Source organism: Vanellus vanellus, assembly GCF_965231255.1.
Source record: "Vanellus vanellus genome assembly, chromosome: 6".
Lineage (NCBI taxonomy): Eukaryota > Metazoa > Chordata > Aves > Charadriiformes > Charadriidae > Vanellus > Vanellus vanellus.
This window is the reverse complement of record NC_138911.1, coordinates 13,919,936-13,941,143: the sequence shown is the minus strand read 5'-3', so window position 1 is coordinate 13,941,143 and position 21,208 is coordinate 13,919,936. Positions and strand designations below refer to the sequence as shown.

Below are 21,208 nucleotides of genomic sequence, written 5' to 3'. Positions count from 1 at the left end.
GATGTCAAATTGAAGACAGAGGCCTTGAAGAAAGTGATCATTATGATTCTGAACGGTGAAAAACTGCCTGGGCTTCTGATGACCATTATACGTTTTGTACTGCCTCTCCAAGATCATACCATCAAAAAATTGCTGCTTGTCTTTTGGGAGATAGTGCCAAAGACCACTCCAGATGGCAGGCTTTTGCAAGAAATGATCCTCGTATGCGACGCATACAGAAAGGTAGCCCATTGTTCATTTCATTGCTTGTGTTCCTATGCTGGATCTTTATAAAAAGTATATCCTTTTGTGTTATTTAATAAATACTTTAATTAATAATTTAATGGTTTATGCTCAGCATTTCCTTCCTAACCACTATGTCTCAGTGCTTCAGAGCTGCATAATTGTAGATAACCAGGAGACCTACTAAGAAGGAAGTTTTATCTGTTTTTTTACTATTAGAACTTAACAAAAATTTAGTGCTCTTTGTTTCTAAGTCAGTGAACCTCAGAGATGAGGGGTAACCTAATTACCATCTTCATAGCCTCTTGGGACGAGCCATGGGCCATAAAAGGACACTGGTTTTGGAATAACTTCATTGTGATGTATTTGGGACACTGCTAAATAAAGATAATAAGGTCCTTTAACTTCTTTGGGAATGGTTCGGAAGCAGATGCATTAATGCACACTAGAGGTTAGTATCCAGCATGCAGGAATGCCTACAGGGTGAGCTTTCACAGCCCTAGCTATTGGAGAAAACACATACAATGCAGAAAAAAAATCCCGCAGGTTTTGTAAGTTTTACTACACAGAAATACGCGTTTTTAAATATTTATGGGGCAGCAATGTTTTAAGAAGGTATTTTATGAAGAGGTTGTGAGGTGTCGTTGTGGATGTTGGGAACTTGTACCATGGCAAAGCTGCGTGTGGGAGAAGGCTGGTGAGTATATTCAGCTGAGCTTAACAGTCTGGCATTTCAAATATGTTTCTTGTTGATTTTAGGATCTTCAGCACCCAAATGAATTTATCCGAGGCTCTACTCTCCGTTTTCTTTGTAAGCTGAAAGAAGCGGAACTGTTGGAGCCTTTGATGCCGGCCATTCGTGCATGTCTAGAACATCGTCACAGCTATGTGCGCAGAAATGCAGTTCTTGCAATTTACACCATTTATAGGTAAACGCCAGAAACTGTAAAGTCGTGAATACAGAAGACTAAGGCTAGCTTTAGTGATCTGGATAGATTTTGAGATCTCATAAACATTTATTGATCACTGGTGTGGTGTTCGGGTTTGGGTTTTTTTTGTATGTTCATTTGCTTTTTCTCCTCTGTCTAATGGACTACTCTTTGTAAAAGCAAAAGGTACCACTGCTGCTTTCTCAAGTATGACTGAGGTCCTTATATTTCAGGTTAATTTGTATGGGCAAATGCCTTTCTTAATTATCTAAGTGCTATTAATAGTAGTCATTGTCCACAACCATAAATATAGAAGAATTCTTGCAGGAATATGCATATATAAAATTATTTCAAGTGAGACATTCTTCATGCACTGCAGTTATATACTAAACATTATTGCAGGTGTTACCCGGACAGTCTAGCTGAATGTTACTATTAAACAGAAATCATTGATGGTATAACGTCTTAGTTATCATGATAAAAACCAATCTTTTAAAGCTCCTTGAATCTGTTCACAGATTCAAATAGCTACACAAAGGCTATGTATCACTGTTTTAGCTTTTTAAAATTTTGTGAACGCTTGTCTTTTAGGATATGCGCTTAAGCCTTAGGTTCTGCTCCTTAACAGTAGTTCTTTTAATTATGATTTTTCTTTTTAAAGAAATTTTGAACATCTTATACCTGATGCTCCTGAATTGATCCATGATTTCTTGGTGAATGAGAAGGATGCCAGCTGCAAAAGAAATGCATTTATGATGCTAATTCATGCAGATCAGGTAAGAATAGTTGTCCTCAAACTCATTTGGTTTAAATACTTGAAAATGTGCTAGGTAACTAGCCAGGAATTTGTCGGTAGTATCAACTATTTATATCATGACAAACTATATATGGTAGTGTTAACTGATTTGTGGAATATTTGGTAACTGAAAAAGTTGAAGTAGGTCTTCGTTTTAAAGGAGAATTACTGTATTTGGTGAAGGCATATGTTGTTGCCAAAAACTGTAATTAGTTTTGCCGAGTGAGCTTAACCAGATTGAGAAGTGCTCCATTACCTACTGTTTATAGCTTTTGTAGTCACAGGAGAAAGAAATGACAATATCTGTTTAGCGTTTTGGATTATTTGCTCTACAGGCAATTACCTGTTGGGCCTGATTACCATTAGTTTTGTCTCTCTTTTTGCCACCTGTAAACAGAACGGATTAATTTGCTCTTCAGGTTTACAATGTTTTCTTGTTTGTTTGTTTGTTTTTTTTTTTAATTTCAAGTTGAAGGGTTGAATATATGCTGGTTTGTGTTTTGATTTAAAATATAGCTGAGTGAGCAAACTCAGAATAATTTAGAATAATGTCTCTTTTATTTGTATAGGATCGAGCTTTGGATTATTTGAGTACCTGTATTGACCAAGTCCAGACGTTTGGTGACATACTGCAGTTGGTTATTGTTGAACTAATTTATAAGGTAAAAGGGAAGGGTTGTCACACATTTAAAATAAATAGATTTGTTAGATTATATTAGACTGCTTTTTAAAATGAAAGAACATTGCTGGAAAAGGCATTATAGCTAGCATTTCGTCCGCGTCAGGGCTATGTCATTGTTTAGTAGAGCTGATTAAGATTTGTCTCTTGAAACAATAAACCGCTCCAGTGTGCACAGTAGAGAGCAGTATGTCTCACCTGATTTCCCGTGACGTGGACTGTGTATTACCAGACTATTCTTCATGGACATGAGCCAGGGCATCTGTTACAGAAGCTAGCAGATTTGAAGACCTTTTAGCACTGCGTAGGATTGTCAATAATATCTTTTTAATAGCTTTTGGAATTAGATTTTTACAACTGTGAATGACGCTTCTTATCCCCAGAAAAGGTTGTCACCTTTTGCTTAATTTTCTTCTTGCGAGATAACGGAGCAGTTAAGCCATATGATTGCTGTTTTCTTTTTTCTTTATGTGCCAACTCTGCATTGTTCTTCTTATCTAGGTCTGTCATGCGAATCCATCAGAGAGAGCTCGGTTTATTCGCTGCATCTACAACTTACTGCAGTCATCGAGTCCTGCAGTGAAGTATGAAGCTGCAGGTACTCTAGTTACACTCTCCAGTGCACCGACAGCAATTAAGGTATAAAAGTGATGTTTTCAGATATTTCAGTAGCTTTTAATGCACTGGAATGAATACTGTATGTTGATACTTTGAAAGAGTGAAGGCTTTAGTAATATGGTCTGTTTGACACTTCGCCTGTGAAACACTGTCTTAAAATACCTCTTAAAATTGCTCACAAAAAAAGGCTTGAGGCTCTGTTTTGCAGAACTGCAGCTAGTAGACATCATGTCACTTTGGTAGGGCGCAAGCTTGAATACTGTGCAAACTGTTGTACGATCGTTGGTACCAACCTGCCATCTTCTTGGTGTAATTAGCAAAGCAGACTAAAGCTGAAGATTTGCAGAGATTGAATTACTTTCTTTGCTCATAAATATTACTCTTTTCAGACCAGGGTAGAAACATCAAGCAGTGAAGATTTATGCTGATTACTGGTTGACCTTGGGTTCCTAGATTTATGCTTGTACAGCTGATTATTTGAGATCACACAGAAATTTTGAATTTGCATGGAAATTTGAAAAGAAGAATACGCAAGTTGAGATTTAAAGTAAAAGCATTGTAAATAGTAGTTTCAAAAGATCAGGAGGAGGAGTATTAATTCCAGCATTCTTCCTTTAGCTTAGTCTTTTTTGTTGAGTTGGACTATCGTACGTACAAGCTGTCATTATAACTATATCTAGATAGGCTAACGCTGGCAACGGTTTTAAATTGTTTTTTATGCCCTGTTGTGTACTTTAAAGCTGACCCAAAGCATACCAGGAAATTTATCTCTTTATAACTTACTTTGAATTTGAAATCTAGTCTGTGTATTGTAAGCTGATGCCATCGCAAGCCTTCCTGTGTAATTTTTGTAACGTGGTGGTGGAATCGATGTTTATCGTGGACCAGGAAACTCTAAAGGCTGTTTCCAGATTTATTTCTGTGCTAATTCTTTGAGAAGTTGCTTTAATAGTAATGTAGAAGCTGTCTTTTCTCGAATTTCTCTCAGAAATTTGCCGGTTTCTCTTCTTCATTACTTAAAAAATGTTTTTCATCCTTTTAATTTTAGGCAGCTGCCCAATGCTATATAGATTTGATTATTAAAGAAAGTGACAATAATGTGAAACTGATCGTTTTGGATCGGTTGATTGAATTAAAGGAGCATCCCTCCCATGAACGAGTATTACAGGTACGTGAGCTGTCTCTTTTCCTGCAAGCTTATTGAAGGCTTTACTTTCCTAAACAAAACTTTCAGGTGTTGTGATATATGGAAAAATGTACTTCTGCAGTTTAAGTCTTCTGCTGATATGTTTTTGGTAAAAACATAGTGGAAGGACTTTTATGTTATGACTTGCAGCTTTTATTGTCTGCATAAGATTTAACAATCGCAAATGCTGTCTTGATCGTAAGACTTAATGATGTAGTTCGCATGGTAGGTAAAAGTGGAATGTATTAAATGTACACTGAAGTTCCTAATGCCTAGAACATCCTGCTTGTTTGTCAGTGGACTACCTGCTATGTGTCCAGAAAGTGTTTGGAAATCATTGAGTACTGAAAATCAGAATTGTATGAAAAGGAAGTCATTTAAAGCAACAAAGTAGTTATTGTTTTGTTATCATTTCAGGATCTAGTTATGGACATCCTCAGAGTGTTGAGTACCCCAGATCTAGAAGTGCGCAAAAAAACCCTTCAGCTGGCTCTGGATCTCGTCTCTTCAAGAAATGTGGAGGAGGTAAAATATATATTAGTTTTGTTTCGTCACACTATTTTTTATTCTTTGGAAAAATATGGGATTCTCTTCAATTTTATTTGATCTTTTCTGCAGCTTGTGATTGTCCTGAAGAAGGAAGTGATTAAAACTAATAATGTGACAGAGCATGAAGATACCGACAAGTATAGACAGCTGCTTGTTCGTACATTGCATTCCTGTAGCGTTCGGTTTCCAGATATGGCTGCAAATGTTATTCCAGTGGTATGCAAATGTTTAATTATATTGTCATTAAATATGTTCTAGTTATACCCAAAACCTGGAGAATAACTGAAGCTGAGGTGTTTCTGTTAGTGGCCTCCCACGAAGCAATGCTATTTTTAATCTCTAAAGAAATAGAGGACTTTCGATGCTGTAGCTGTTTGTCTTCTGAGACTTTATTTTTAAATACTTTTGAAGAACATGAGCTGAAGAGTACCTTTACTTAAAAGTGCAATAATTTATGTCATTAGAAAAAGAATTTCGGGATTATGATAATTGGTAATTGATTGGAATGTGCTCAAGGTTTTTTGACTTCAGTTTTGTTTAACGGGTGATACGCATGCAGTTTTATTTTTCTGAATGTAAAAGGAAAATGCTGTTGTACAAACTTATCCATGCTGCTATTTGTGCTCGTGTTCACTCTTTTGTGGTAGCTGATGGAGTTCCTTAGTGATAATAATGAAGCGGCAGCTGCTGATGTCTTGGAGTTTGTGCGGGAAGCAATCCAGCGATTTGATAACCTCAGACCTCTTATTGTTGAGAAGATGCTTGAAGTCTTTCATGCTATTAAATCTGTCAAGTGAGTCCAAAATATGATATCATATAGACATTGGAGCACTCTCTGGCTCCCTCGCACTACATGTATATTGTCATTAAATAGCTACCAAAATCATTGCAACCCACACACAAAGAAGAATCCCTGAAGCTGAGCTACTTTGGGCGTAGATGATTTCTAGGTACAGCTTCATTCTTGCCTGCTTGTACAGAAGTTATATTGGGTGCCTGTTGCATTGAATGAAGAAAATAAATTCAAATTTCATTTTTATGATGCAGTTGATAATTGTATTTCCACTTGCTAGAAGATAGCATTGTTGATGAAGGCCAGCTCTAAAGTGATATATTTGCTAAAAGAGAATTACAAAGGGATTGTTGCAGCAGGAATTTGCACTTGTAGGCAACTGGAAATACTTACCATACATTTATTAGAAAACCCAGTCTAACGCAGGCTGGGCTTTGCAGTCTGCAAAGCTTCTTTAGTACCTTTGCAAAGCTTCTTCAGTACCTTTCAGGTCTCTAAAAACTTGGTTTTCTGATGGATCTGCAAAGGTTAAATCATATGAGAACGTCTCTATATCAAGACACTTCTCTGCCGTTCTTCCAATACACCGGAAACGGAATCCTATCTCCGTCATCGTGTCATTAAGTGTGGGAAAAAACCCTCTGAAGCTTTGCGATTTTTTTTTTTTTTTTTTTTTCCCTGTAATCTTTATTCATGTTCTTGTTTTCCGTTTTCTCCTGTATGAAGGAAAAATTAGTTCATCTCGGTTAACTGGAGAAATTACAGCTGACTTCATTAACATGCAGTAGAGTTATTTCATTATGCTCATAATGAAATTTAGTTTTGTGATTATCAAGATTAACACAGATGGGAATAAATTTGTAGCAGAGAATATATCTCGTCTGATATACTTGTTCATTAGTTTACTAAGGCTGAAAGGATGATTGTTCTTGATCTAACTTGCTTTCTGTCAGTCGTATCTTCTTGAATTTGTCAAGGATGGCTTTTACCGCCTGACCATAGATCACTTCCCTTGATGCTAGTTTTGAGTATATCATGAAAGCATGACTTAAGTTATTTTCTCGTTTTAGGATTTATCGAGGAGCTTTATGGATCCTTGGAGAGTATTGCAGCACAAAGGAGGATATCCAAAGTGTGATGACAGAAGTTCGCAGATCACTTGGAGAGGTGTGTTTACTTTGTTAGGCTAGCTCTTTGTGGTTTTACTTACTATTACGCAGTGTGTTTTCTAAGAAAAAATATATTCTTAAAAAATCAAGTAAGATGCAACAAGGTTTTGAGCACCTGTGATATGTAATGGCATGTGCACAAGAAATCTAAGGTAAAAACTAGTTAGGTTTTTGCATTCGTTATTAATTTTTTTTAAGTAGTATACCTGAAGCTAGCATATACTAACAATAAGTGATATCTGTTAAGAGGGGAGATGAGAAATTCCTCGTTTCCAAAAGTTATGGCAGTTTTAAGATACAATTTAATTATATCAGCTAACAAAAGAAGAGCGCTTTAAGTCTGCGTTGTTCTGAGAGGGATCTAAGACAATCTGTGCAATGTGAGCTTTATTGTATGGGTAGGAGGATTCTGTATATATTTCAACATCTGCCTGCCTCCTCAAATTCTCTCAAAACTGGTGCACTATAACTGACCTTTTACTTACAAAAACCTTAACAGTGCAGATCAGTTTTGTTAAAACCTTCTGCAGAACAAACCCATCTTTTTAATATTAATTGTAACAGTTGTTTCCTGTTTGTTTGTAGATCCCAATAGTAGAATCTGAAATCAAGAAAGAAACTGGTGAGCTAAAACCTGAAGAAGAGGTGTCTGTGGGTCCAGCCCAAAAATTGGTGACCGAGATGGGCACTTATGCAACACAGAGCGCTCTCAGTAGTTCCCGACCTGCCAAAAAGGAAGAAGACAGGTATTTAAGAGTGCATACTAGGCCAGGAGTGACCTGGTTAATTTTTTTTTTAAAGTGGTATTCTCTCTTATGCAGAGTTTAGTTGTTCAGGTAATTTCCTGTTTTAAGGTATTATCCCACGGAGATGGTATCTGATAGGAAGTTGCCCGATTGCTTAGGGTTTGTAATCAAAGCTTACTGCATATCAAAAAGGGCATTATTCTTTATGGTATTCTGAATTCTAGTTGATTCTTTATAATTAATGCATAAAGTCCCCTCACAATTTTAATTGGATACAGAGGTGTTGCCTTTAGATTAAAACATTTTTTTTTCCCTTAATATCACCTTTCACTATTTAATATTTGCTGTAGTCTATTTCATTGGTAGCTAGAACAGTTACTGTATTATTTAATTACTGCAGATGGGCTACTTCATCTTGACTAGTTATTATCACCTCAGAGCCACAGTGAAATTGTTATCCGTTACACTTTTCACTTCACTCCTTATTCTGTGTGGAAACGGCTGTGACTTGTGAATATCTCTGTATCTGGAAAATTACTTCTAGAGTTAAAAAAAACCCAAACTTCTGAGACCTTTCGAGCTTGTTTTGTTTGTACAGTATTGATATTAAGGTATGAAGATAAGTAGGCTAAAGAGTGTCATCCAAAACTAATTTTCTGATTATCATCTGTCTTTGCAGACCTCCATTACGAGGATTCCTGCTTGATGGCGATTTCTTTGTTGCAGCTTCTCTTGCTACAACTTTAACTAAGATTGCTTTACGATATGTGTCACTAGTTCAGGAAAAGAAGAAACAAAACGTAAGTCATCTATTGTGTTTTCACTGTAGCTGCGAGGAAGAGCTGGTTGTTGTCTCTTTTAAACAGATGGAAAATGGTTCAAGTCCAAAGTGAAGTGCCAGTTACGTGATTGGACAATAGTGATGATTTGGGTCACAAAGAGGGCGTACTGCTTTCCAGTCACTCTAGACAGTCTCTAAATCACGCTGCTTGGTTTCTAGATAAGAAGTACTGAAAAAAACAAGAAACCAAACCATAAAATCTCTGAACAGATTAGTGTCCACCCTGTTGTAAATAAGTCAACGTCGTGGTTTAACCCCAGCTAGTAGCTAGGACCGTGAAGCCTCTCGCTCACCCCTCCCTTCCCCCGCCTGCTGCGAAGGGTAGGCAGGAGAGGGGAAAGGGGAAAAAAAACCTCATGGGTTGAGATAAAGAAAGTTTAGTAGAACCCTAACAGAAAAGGAAAATAACAATAATAATAATGGTAAAAGAATATATAAGACATAAGTCACTCACCACCCAGTAAATTGGTTGCCCAGCCTGACCCAAGCAGAGATTATGGATTCCACACTCTCTGGCCAACTCCCATTTATATACAGAGCATGACGTCTATGGTATGGAATATTCCATTGCCCGTTCTGTTTTCTGTCTCTGCTCCTTCTCAGCTTCTATGGGAAGCTGGAAGAAGTCCTTGACTAGTACAAACATCACTTAGCAACAACAAAACCAACATGAGTTACTGACATTCCTTGCATACTGAATCTGAAAACACAGGAACCACTAGAAAGATAATTAAGTCTATCTCAGTTGAAACCAGGACAGTCAAATAAACATTTCTGTAAAGCTGTTTAAAATGCAATAACCTCCTTCCGTTCTCTTTCCTTTGTCCTTCTCAGTCCTTTATTGCTGAAGCTATGCTGCTGATGGCCACTATTCTCCATTTGGGAAAGTCATCTCTTCCCAAGAAGCCAATTACAGATGATGATGTGGATCGTATTTCCTTGTGTCTGAAAGTTTTGTCAGAATGTTCTCCTCTCATGAATGACATTTTCAACAAAGAGTGCAGGCAGTCCCTCTCTCATATGCTGTCAGCAAAGCTAGAAGAGGAGAAACTTTCCCAGAAGGTGAGCTATTTTAAATGTGTAACCATAAACACTTGGAATTTCTTGCGGGTGTTCACATCCAAGCAGGTCCCAGAAATGTCGCTGTCTGACTGTATGTCAGCCATTATTTGACTGTGTTTCTGCACTAAGAAATAGAATTCATCATGAATTCTTGAATATTTCTCTTCCTGCAGAAAGAATCTGAGAAGAGGAATGTGACGGTTCAGCCAGACGATCCCATTTCCTTCATGCAGCTTACTGCTAAAAATGAAATGAGCTCAAAAGAAGACCAGTTTCAGCTTAGCCTGCTTGCAGCAATGGGAAACACACAGAGGAAAGAGGCTGCTGATCCTCTTGCATCCAAACTTAATAAGGTAATGTGAAAGCCAGTGTTTTGATTATATACGCTTTGTGCTGCTTATGCACAGGATCAACTTTGGGAATTGCGGGCTGGAACTGCTGAACCAGGCTATGCTGGTTGATTGGAAAGACCCGGATATTTCCTGGTTAGGATCAGGAGAAAGAGAAAAGCTCTTGTACTTAAAGTTGTTACCCTCTTTGCATGAGAGGGGAAGAATAAGGAGGAGAGACTTCGAGAGTGCTGAGCTGGTAGGATATGGAGAAATTAAGATTGTTTGTTGGTCTGAAGAGCCCAGTAAGGTTCACAGGGAAGAGAGCAGGGTTGTCACAAGTGATTAAGAACCCCTTTCTTTGGCTGCCATAACCTATTGCCAAGTGCAGCACATCCTTGTTTCGCTCATTATACCTTTTCTGCTGCTGGTTACCAGGACCTGCAGAGAAGGTCCAAAGAGAAGTTGTCTCTTGATTCATTCATTAGTCATGGATAAAAAACCAGGCGTTTTATTCTTTAAAAGTCTGGATGAATTCTTTTTGCCGTTTGAAGTTACTTTCTTATTTCAAGTCAGCATTTCTTTGTCCTGCTCATCTTTTTAAGAATACAGTCCATATTTTGCGAACTTAGATGAATTCTGTTCAGAATGCATTTCACCTGTAAAGGTTTTATAATTGTAGTGTGTACGCAAAAGGACACGTGAAGGAAGGATGCAGTAAAATTGATTTGTGTCAATGATACGGACAGTCATTGTGTGTTTAGCTATAAATTGATGACTTTTTTTTCTTTCACAGGTTACTCAACTGACGGGTTTCTCAGATCCTGTCTATGCAGAAGCGTATGTCCATGTCAATCAGTATGACATTGTGCTGGATGTGCTTGTGGTCAACCAGACCAGTGATACTCTGCAGAACTGCACACTAGAACTAGCCACGCTAGGTAAGGAGCACTGGTGGAAACAAAGCAACTGTTGAGCAGCAGTGAGGTGCTGGGCGTTGGCACCCGGTTGTAAGGAGTTCCTGAAATGCTTCTAAATACTTAGATTTATTCCAGCTGGTTGCCATTTTGAGAGGATGTTTTTTAATGCCTTTAAAAATATATTTTTCTTCCAAAAGGTGGAAGACTTGTATCCACTGGCACTGACAACACTATCTGATGTTATAAACCGTAGTCAGATCTTGAACTTTTTCATGCTTTTTTCACTAGAAAAATAGCATTCCGTTTCCCCTTCTCCCCTTTTCCTGAAATACAGACAGGTTTTTTTATATACTTATTCCCCATTGTGCTGTTACCATAGAGCGAGAGGACAAAATCCAAATTGGTATGGAGCAAATGTCAGGCAACAGAAAGCCATCTGCCCTAGGTGGTTCTTGCACTCAGCCTGAAGTACTTAAATACTGCATTTACTCAGCTGAAACCATCCCTGTACCAACAGCTGTACCAGAGACTTGCTTGAACAATACTGAGACTTCATTAACTACTTCTAGGTGAGGGACTGGAACAGATAATCCAAGAACAGTAACCAGTTTCCTATTAGTTATGTTCTGTTTTGGCAGTCAAGAGTTGAAATATGTTTACAACATACTAGGAGAATGCATGTTACATATTTTTAATTGATGTAAATATGACTGGTGGTGCATAACCTTCCTCCTAATCTTTTGTAAATCGTTTGATTGGACAAATGAGGGAGATTACAACTTACTCATTTTAGTTATTTTCTATCTATCAGCTCAGTAAAGTGGAAATCTGTATTTCCCAGTTGGTGTCTTCAGATACATTGCAAAAGCTGACTTGATGCATCACTCGTGCGTGCAGAGCTGATGCTGTTCCTGCTGTGTACTCAAACTGCACAGTTTGATAGAACTAAGGAGTCTTACAATTGCTTGCTAAAGGATTAGGAAAAATACATCTCTTACTGTTTCCTGGGAGCAATTATATTCAAAATCAAGGTGATACTTTGTCCTGTTTATAAATAGCTTAGTGCATGTAATATTGGACATTGGACATTGGACTTTGGGTTTGAGACACTTTGACTGTAGGATTAGGCATTATGGTGTTAACAGCGATTAAAACATAAAGTAGAATTAACCATTTCCTGATAGTTAAAAATTTAATACAAGACTCAATCCGAAGCCCATTTAAGTCAGTATTTACATTTGTTTTCATTGGGGTTTGGGTGAACATACTAATATTTTAACTGAAATCTCCAATGTAATGTAAATTATTTTGTCTTACAGGTATCAGACTGTAAAACAAACAAACAAACAAAATTCCAAATCAACAAACCCTTTTGTGGCAGTACTTAGTGCAACTTTGTAGGCATTGGAATTGAATGACAAGAAAATAAAAACATTTGTTCCAAAAGCTAAACTCATTGTGTATGGTTAATGTTTCTTGATCCCCATCTCCCAATTTCTTTACACAGGTGACTTGAAACTTGTGGAAAAACCATCTCCTCTGACACTTGCTCCGCATGATTTTGCAAACATTAAGGCTAATGTCAAAGTCGCCTCAACAGAAAATGGAATAATTTTTGGTAATATTGGTAAGTAAATAAATTCAGTGTGCAACATTAACATTAATGTGTAGCATTTCTTAACTGCTTAATAAGCTCAAAAATAATGGAAACACTTCATACTGGAAGAGGAAATTAAACGGTCTACAATGTATGAGTATTTTGTAGTGATTTTTTAAAAAAATACATTGCTTTTACTTAAAATTATAGTAGAACACGCTACCTTTAGAATGATTGTCAGCATGATACCTGAACCCAAGTCTCTGGATTTGGAATGAGCTTGCCTGAAAGACCAATACACTTAAAGTTCTGTCGCAACTGGGTAAAGCACTTGAAGAGGACAGAGGTCAGCAATGAGATTGAGCAAGTGTTGATTGTTGTTAACGGGCAGGCGGTCACTGAGCACTCTTATTTAGTGCAAATTCCCTTTTTTAACCATTAAGGTGGCTTGTGTTTTTTATTGCAGTGTATGATGTCTCTGGAGCAGCCAGCGACAGAAACTGTGTGGTGCTCAGTGATATTCACATTGACATCATGGATTACATCCAGCCTGCTTCATGTACCGATGCGGAGTTCAGACAGATGTGGGCAGAATTTGAGTGGGAAAACAAAGTTAGTTTTATATTTTGTATGTTATTTGGAGTTTTTGTTGATGAGGTCTAATTCTGTTTCTTGTTTCTTCATCAGCTCATTGCATCAACATTATCTCTTGTGATGCAGATCTCATTTAACATCCGCGTTGGATGTTGGCCTCAAGTAACGCATTCTCTTATTGTTATCTTACCTGTTTCACAAGCTTAGTGATGCAATAACTATTTTTTTCTTACAAAAGACCTATGTGCGTTGAGCCTTACCTCCTGTAGAGAAGGTGTCCAAATTGCTTGGTGATTGCTGTGTATTGTGGCTCAAAGGTGAGATGGCAACAAGTATAAGTTTATGCTGAGACTGCAGAATTAGTCATACTGCTTAGCTGCTCCAGTTCTGGATTACGTTGTCTTTTTTTTTTTTTTTTTTTAATTATAGAATGTTTTGGGTTGTAAGGAACCTTTTAAAGATTATTTAGGCCAACCCCCTTGCCATGGGCAAGGATGTCTTTCACTTTGTTACCTTGCAATACAGCTGTAGCCTACAGTGGTTCCGGATGAGCAGAAAATAATAGGTACACTTAGTATTAGAGGTGCTCAAACTGTTAGTTACAGCCTGTTAAAAAAGCGTTTAAGGGAGATAATCGCATGCAACAGAGTAACATAATTTAAGAACAGAGTAGAAACATAATCAGAATGGGAGATCTCTTACACAAACTATAGCCTTGTTCGCTGCTTGTATCTACGTGTGTTTGCTCGAGAGTGGATTTAAGTTCTCTCAAAGGGAACTCGTAAACAATAAACTTTAATCTGTAATATGTGAAGCCTTAGCAGTTTGTAAACTATTCCTAAAAGCAGTAGTCGTCTTTGTAGAGTTCTGAAGAAGAGATGGTTTCAAAAATGCCCGAGATGCTAAGTAAAGTAATTGCCTTCTTTTTCCCCTTCTTGAAGGTTACAGTGAATACCAATATCATTGATCTAAATGAATACTTACAGCACATACTGAAGTCAACCAATATGAAATGCCTGACTCCAGAGAAGGTGAGCTGTTTGCTTGAAGACTTTTAGACACCCTTTTTAGTTTGCGTGCTTTATTTAATTTGTTTAGCATTTGTTATAAATATTAAAGACAATTGTTTACAATATGAAATAGTACATATACTTCAGAATTTTTAAATGAGTGGGTCTGAACTGAGTAAAAGCAAATTAATGTTATCAAAATTCTCATCACTTTAGCTGTTTCTCCCCCAGCTAGAAAAATCAAAATATCTGGTTTTCATTTGCAGTAGCTAGGGTGTAGTATAGGTTTGATGGAACCATCTATTTTTATACAGAGGTGTTTTCTTTAGTAGCTCTGAGTTCCATCCTTCTTTGTCAAAATTTACCTTCTGCCGATTTAGCCTTTTTGTAAAGCAAAATATATATAGATAATAGCTATTTGCTTTTAAGATAAATATATATATTAGCTAGTATATGTTTAGTAGCCAAAATAAGTATAGCAGCTATTGCTACTATTTAGCTTCTTTACCATTTTGCTGTTCATAAAATTGGATCAAAAAAATGCCATCCTACCTTGTTTTGCTGAATATTGTAGTCTGCATATCTGTCAATATTAATTTTAGAAAAAGGCCACCACTGTTTTCTATTGCACGATTCTCACATTTTAAAAAATGTTGTATGCAAAGAAAGAAGTTTAAATGTTAAATACTAATATTTGCCTAGCTATACTTAGGATGAATTAAAACGTATTTAAAGGATTTTGGCATTTCTAAAGAATTCAGATGTGCTTTTTGTAGGCGCTTTCCGGTTATTGTGGCTTTATGGCGGCCAATCTTTATGCACGTTCCATATTTGGAGAAGATGCACTTGCAAATGTCAGCATTGAAAAGCCAATTCATCTTGGACCAGAGGCGCCTGTCACTGGTCACATACGAATCCGTGCAAAGAGTCAGGTAATGTGGCTTCTGTTTAAAGCACTGTTTCTCCTTGTCGGTTTTAAGAAAAATGTACTGAGCACTCTAAAAAAACTTGCAAATTTTTGGACATTAGTGATTTTCTGGTATTAGGTAAACGGGAAAATTTTTAGGGAAGGTGAATATAGAAACTTCAGCCTTAGTTTTTTAAAACTATCTTAGACACATGTTACTAGGAAAAAAAGGCTTTTCAGTTGGGTGTAATCATACCCTAAGACCACATTGTACATGTTCTCTCCCAGTGCATTATCATAAAATAGGCCTTTGGGCCAAGATTTTCTTATTTTATCCATAGTGCTGCAACTAAGATAGCATACTTGATTTGCTTTTAAATAAAGAGTAAATGCTCCCCCAGGGTCCATGATCTATTGCTATTGAATTATACATTTCAATTTCATGTAAGAAGAAAATGTTATCCATGTAATTGCCATTCACTGGTTCTTTTTAAAAGCAACAAATCCCAAAGTCTTTCAGTAGAATTATTTTCTAAAGTACATCTATGAGTCTGCTTTGGATTTTAGAAATTCTACCTCCTGACTAAAAAATGTACAAAATTTGGAACTGCTTAACAACAGAACAGCTAGTGTACCAATAACAGTATTTTAAAGAGCATATAATAAAGGACTGCCTGAGAATTTTCACATTCGTCACATACAACAGTTTCGTTTGTGATGTCATTGTAAAGATTTCAGAGTGGTTTCATGTTTCTGATATGTTTAATAGTGGCATTTTTATGTATTCAATTATATGTGCCAGCTTAGTTTCATCTTGAGATTGTTCTGTTGTTGATTAGATGGATTTACTTGTGCAGTTTCTCTTGAGATTTCTTCCGTTTCTTGCAATATTAATATGGTTCTGTGTTTAAATTATTTTCTGTAACTTCAGTGCATTGAGTGCTAGTATCAGCACTGAGACTTTCAACAGCTGAATTTCAGTAAGTGGACTGACAGTTGTAATTTCTTCAGTGGCAGCATACTTTGAACTGGTGGGAGGTCAGAAGGTTTACATTTTTTTTCATTTTTCTGCCTTTTGTATTGATAACAGATTTAGCAGCTGCTAGCTCAAATTCAAATTCCATTATTTTAATAATATATGTAGATCTAGTCTTTAGGTGTTAAGAAGGTGTGCACTATAATGTATATAAATAAATGAGCATTTAGAAGTAATTTAATTTCCATGGCACTAACTTCATAGATTTCTGTATATGGAACTTCCATTTTACTATAGATAAAGTTATTTTGAAGTATCTGTGTCATGAATGTCTTCTTTCTTTTCCTTACAGGGAATGGCCCTGAGTCTTGGAGATAAGATCAACCTGTCTCAGAAGAAAACAAGTTTATAAATTTTACCTAATGTCTTTTCAGGTCTTTTACAATTTAACCTTAGGTATGTGGATTTTGGGATCCAGAACATCTTATATTCTTCAGTGTTCTGTAATTGTAGAAGCCAAGCTTTTGAGCTGAAAGCATTCCAGCAGATAATTTATAGGTTCTCCATGATTGATACCGAGCAAAATTTTAAATCTCCAGGTTTTTTTTTCTTTGTCCTGGAAGTCATGTTTTCTCTGTCTCTAATATATACTGATGCTCATAGTACAATAAAGAAATCATGCCAGTACTGTTTTGTCTGTAAATTATAAACTCTTTTTATTTATTATTTGATCAGTATTGAATACCTGGCAGGGGTATTTTGATGCTGTGAGGAAGTGGGTGTGTGTAATAGCTTAAGTGTTTGCAGTAATGGTTAGGCCTGAATGGTGTGAATGACTCTTAGTGTCATGACTCTTAAAATACTCCGGTACACCTAGGAGAATATATATATTGACAACTAAATCAAAGGCGGTGTGTTCTAGATGGTTTAGTAATGTAATCACTTGGCACAGACAAGCTTGTAATATCAGAAAAGAGATGATTGTCAAAATTCAGCTCTTTCCAGCAAGTAGTAGAACCTCAAACTTTGGTTTGGAAATGCTTTCCTAACAGCGTTATCATGAGTAACAATAACATTGCTGGTGGTGTTCCTATTTTTTAGTTAATACAGAAAGGATAGCCAAGTGCAATATTAAAGCTGTGGCAGCGTAAGCTGTATTTTCAGTGAACGCAGCCGTTAGCCACATGCGTAAACTCGGGCAGGAAGGATTCAGACTGATTATGATCTTGCAGTGAATTGAACCAAGCTGAGGAATTGTGGAAAAAAGAAGAATTGTGAGTGAAGGTCAGGTCAGGATGTGGAAGTGAGTTAACACCATTTGGCTGCTAAATGTTATGCAAATTAGCGGTAGATTAAAACACATAACCATTAGATTTGAAAATACTTTTTGCTTAATCTGTTAAGCATTGATTCTGAATTTGTTCAATTGTTGCAAGCAATTAAGTCTACAGAAGAGTCCCCAGAGCCAACAGTACTCTTCCAGTTGGCAGAAAGTCCTGCTGCTGAACAGCTGTGTCCTGCTCCAGTAGAACAGAAGAGAACTGAGTTAGTATCCCGAAAAGCTGATTCCCAAAACATTTAAGGCCTCGGGGATGAAAATACCTATTTTCCCCTCTGAATGAGCACAGGAAGGAGCATGCATGTAAATTCGGAAATGAAAGAGTCTAGGCTGCTGTATGATGAATCTGGCTAAATGATAGTCCTAGAAGTACAATGCAAAAACTGAGCTACTAAGTGACAACGTTTCATTACCTGTTACTCCCAATTTTGCCACCTCTGGTCTGTTCTTACATGCTTTAGATTCACTTTTCATTCCAATCCTGTTCTTAGCTTAGGTGCTACAAGAAAATAGTTTGCCCATAGTAAAAAACGGGGTGGATCTGTTAACAGCTAAAATTTTGCGCTGATGCAGCTGTACAGTTCTGAATCTTTAGTACTTAAAAATCGTAAAATCAATAGAAGTCTGCTGGCAGTAGCTATTTTTTAAGCCATTAGCCATCAAAGCTATGCTGTATCTAACAGTACCGAAGTCCGTGTTACTATAGTCCAGTGCACACACCTCTAGTACAGACAAGCCTGTACACCTTCTAAGGCTATGTATTTTGTTAAATATTGAAATATGTGACTTCCAAAGCTATGGCTTGTTTATTTTACCATTTTCTCATAGGTGCACACCTCACGCTTATTACATACAATAAGGAAAAGGAAGGAGTCGTAGATAAGCAGGGCTGCTGCCATGAGTTTGAGCAGAGAAAAAATACTTGAATGTAGCTTCTGAAGGCTCCGATTACCTTGTGCATTTCTCTGAGCATCAAATACGGTCGTGACATGTACCGGTGACAGTAATGTATGTTTCAAGTATAAGTAGTGGATATTGTTGACTCTATTACGAGGATGTGATTTTTAAAACCTTTTCCTGCTATAGTGGAGGGTGTCCAGTTTTTTTTTACTCCCAGCAGCTGTTAGCGACAGTAAATCGGTAAGATGGTGCGGAATGGTTTTGCGGAGTGACCTGTTGGTTTTGCATGTTTTGAAATCCCTTTTTGATTCTGCCATTATTTTGCTTTTTAATGAAAGCTCCGACTTGCACATCACGTGATACCGGCAGGAACTGAAGCTCTGGATATGCAGGTCTGCCTTGATAATGAAGTTATGTCTCTACGTGGTCTCACAGCAGTTGTATCACCTTCTATGAAGTCACGCCAGATTCACAAGGATATAGTAGAGACAACCAGATTCTGATCTGAAATGCTCAGTACTTCATTATTTGGGGAGGTTGATGGGAGAAAAGCATAGGAGTATGTGGTATGCGCTCTCCTGTGAAATTCCGTGAACATTGCTACGCTGCCTGGGGGCACATGGGGGGCGTTTTATTCCCCAATTACTATAAGCCAAACCGAGAGAGAAGAAAATCCTAGGACTCCAGTGAATGGTTTTCACAGATACATTGTGGTTCGTAGGACGCTAACAGAGGTTGAGTCATAGCTGCGTGTATACTGACTGGCGTGAACGAGATGGATTTGCAGACCGCAGCCAAGGAAAGGATGTTTTTGGAGAAGGAGGATGACTTCCAGTATCATGTTATCCAAGCCCTATTTCAGTCACAGTCTGCTGTCGTCGTTGGAGAATAGTGAAACATCCTGGCATGTGCCGATACCCATATTTCATGTGACTTTTAGTCAGCTGGGAGGAGCGCATAGTTTAACTTCGTTTAGGATATCTTTTGCTGTCAGAACTTTATGCAAGGACGTGAAAACACCTGTTCGGCACAAGCTGCCGTGACTTTAGGATTCATTTTCCACCTGTCATGCTTTTCAATAGCTCTCCTGCAGAATTGGTCTCGTACAGAAGTTTTCATTGGTGTGCATTTTTTTTCAGTAACCTGAACACTAAAAAAAGAGATGAAATTCTACTTCAGAGATGAAAATCTGTCCTTTTATATATATCCTATTGTGTTTTGGCCAGGCGTTTGCTCAGTGGCTTAGATAGCAGGCTCATTCCAGTTCAGAGCAGCTCTTTCTAAAAGAGTTTTTGTGCCCTAAAGAGAGACTGACTGAGAGAGATTTTATATGTGTCTGTGTACACAGACAGGATTACCAAGTTGTGTCACTTGAGGGTGGTGGTCCAGTGCTCTTAAGCCACTCCTGGGCAGGCCGGTACGGTCTGTTCCCTTGTCACTGCTTAAAAAAAAAAACCCTGTACTTGTGACAACTGCCACAACCACTTGCAGGCAAAGGAAATAGGAGGAAAATTGATGTATGATTATCGTGGTTTCCATGAGGATTAACAATTGTGAGCAAATAGGAGAGCTGAGAACCGCAGATGCACCCCTGGTCACTTTAAAAATTGCTGTTCTAAGGAGAATGGGAACTCTTAAGTAATTGCAATTGAAGTGTTTGATCAACATTAATGGGGTGCAAAACATATCCTAGATACTAGAGAAGAGTTCTGCATGTACAAAGGAGTATTTTAAACAGACTATCCTACTTTAGGATCCACTTGCAGCTTTTTTCATTGTAAAAGCTAGCGTGCAGCTGGGGCTATGCTGTATTGCCCAAAACCTTGTACAAGAAGGCTACTAACGTATTTTCTGAGCAGCAACGAGTATGATTGCATACACGTTGCTTGGGTAAGGTAGGGTTATTCCACAACTCTGATTTCAGAAGCTTGGCTAAGAACGGGAATAAATTCCTAGTAGGTATAAATGGAGCTCCAGCTTGCTACTTTTCCATTAAAAGTTTGTTTGTTTTTTAAAAGTCATTGCATGATGCAGCGCTGGCGTAGCAGGAGGCTCGTTTCTCCCGTGCCCCTGCTCCGAACACAGAGCTGCTGCAAGTCAGGGCCAGATCCCTTTATTCAGGGCCCAGTGAGGTTTTATATTTCTCTCCTATTTAGGTGATAGATGAGAAGCAGGAATGTTTCCCTGATGAGAGGCAGGATATAGGCAACTCTCCGTTGTCTAGGAGAGGGAGGGGTCATCCCAAGAAAATGTGAAGGTAGGTAATGTAAAACAAAAATTTGGCTGTAGGGGAACCTAGCTTGTATATCGAGCTTTAAAAAAAAAAAAAAAAAAAAATTGTAAGCGGTTTCTGTAGAGGCACCTTGATAACAGCTGTCAGAAATGCGAAGCCTCATGTGAGGGGCGTTTGCTCTGTATTGCGCATTTTTTGGCAGGGAGCCGCAGCTGGAGCCTTGAGGAAAGACCCAGCCACTTCATCCACGTAGTAAAACCTATCTGATAGCTGCGCCCCGTCACAAATTAAGGTACTTTATGTAGTTTTCATGTGTTGTTACACCAGGTGGTGCTGTCTCACAGCTGATAATAAATTTCGATAGGGTTTGGTTTGTGGTTTGTTTTTTTTTTTTTTTTTTTTTTAAAGTGTGAAGAGGAAGAAAGTAAAAAATGTGCTGCAGGTTTCATCGTAAAAGCGATGCAGGGTAATTTTGGCCAGCTCTTGGGGTCGCTTTCAGTTGCTTTTTGTATGTTTTCAGGTTGCCTAGCTATGTATAACCAGTGCACAGCCATGCCGCCAGCTCAGATTACTAATACAGTACATCTGTTTCAGCACTGTCTTTTCTCTAGAGATTTTACTTTTCGAAAGCATAATGAGACGGGTTTGGCTGTCTACAGCTGGCCTAGGGAGGATCTCCTCGTTGAAAGACATGATAATGAGTTCATTAATAGAAAGATGTAGGTGAAGTACAGGAAATTGTAACTGTGACTTTGCCTGTTCATTTTTTATTTTTTTTTTTTGCGCAAAGCCATCTTATTTCACTAGATGTTT

General features: G+C 37.7%; 1 protein-coding gene across 1 annotated transcript; it reads left to right on the top strand.

Annotated features, from left to right (window-relative positions):
- On the top strand, window positions 1-16,610 carry COPB1 (COPI coat complex subunit beta 1). Its single transcript, XM_082485413.1, has 20 exons — window positions 1-222; window positions 982-1,151; window positions 1,813-1,927; window positions 2,517-2,609; window positions 3,128-3,265; window positions 4,293-4,412; window positions 4,848-4,955; window positions 5,049-5,195; window positions 5,627-5,772; window positions 6,843-6,939; window positions 7,527-7,687; window positions 8,367-8,487; window positions 9,363-9,590; window positions 9,764-9,943; window positions 10,716-10,860; window positions 12,347-12,466; window positions 12,903-13,048; window positions 13,972-14,061; window positions 14,817-14,972; window positions 16,276-16,610. The coding sequence occupies exons 1-20, from the start codon at window positions 43-45 to the stop codon at window positions 16,333-16,335; spliced, it is 2,721 nt and encodes a 906-aa protein (XP_082341539.1). The 5' UTR covers window positions 1-42; the 3' UTR covers window positions 16,336-16,610.
- Window positions 16,611-21,208: the final 4,598 nt, after the last annotated feature.

What these genes read in the sequence shown, in the direction of transcription:
- COPB1 (XM_082485413.1), top strand. Translation starts at nt 43, where the DNA reads ATGATTCTGAACGGTGAAAAACTGCCTGGGCTTCTGATGACCATTATA. An exon ending in CCCATGAACGAGTATTACAG is followed by an intron (nt 4,413 to 4,847) that starts GTACGTGAGCTG and finishes TTATCATTTCAG; the next exon opens with GATCTAGTTATGGACATCCT. An exon ending in AGGAAAAGAAGAAACAAAAC is followed by an intron (nt 8,488 to 9,362) that starts GTAAGTCATCTA and finishes TGTCCTTCTCAG; the next exon opens with TCCTTTATTGCTGAAGCTAT.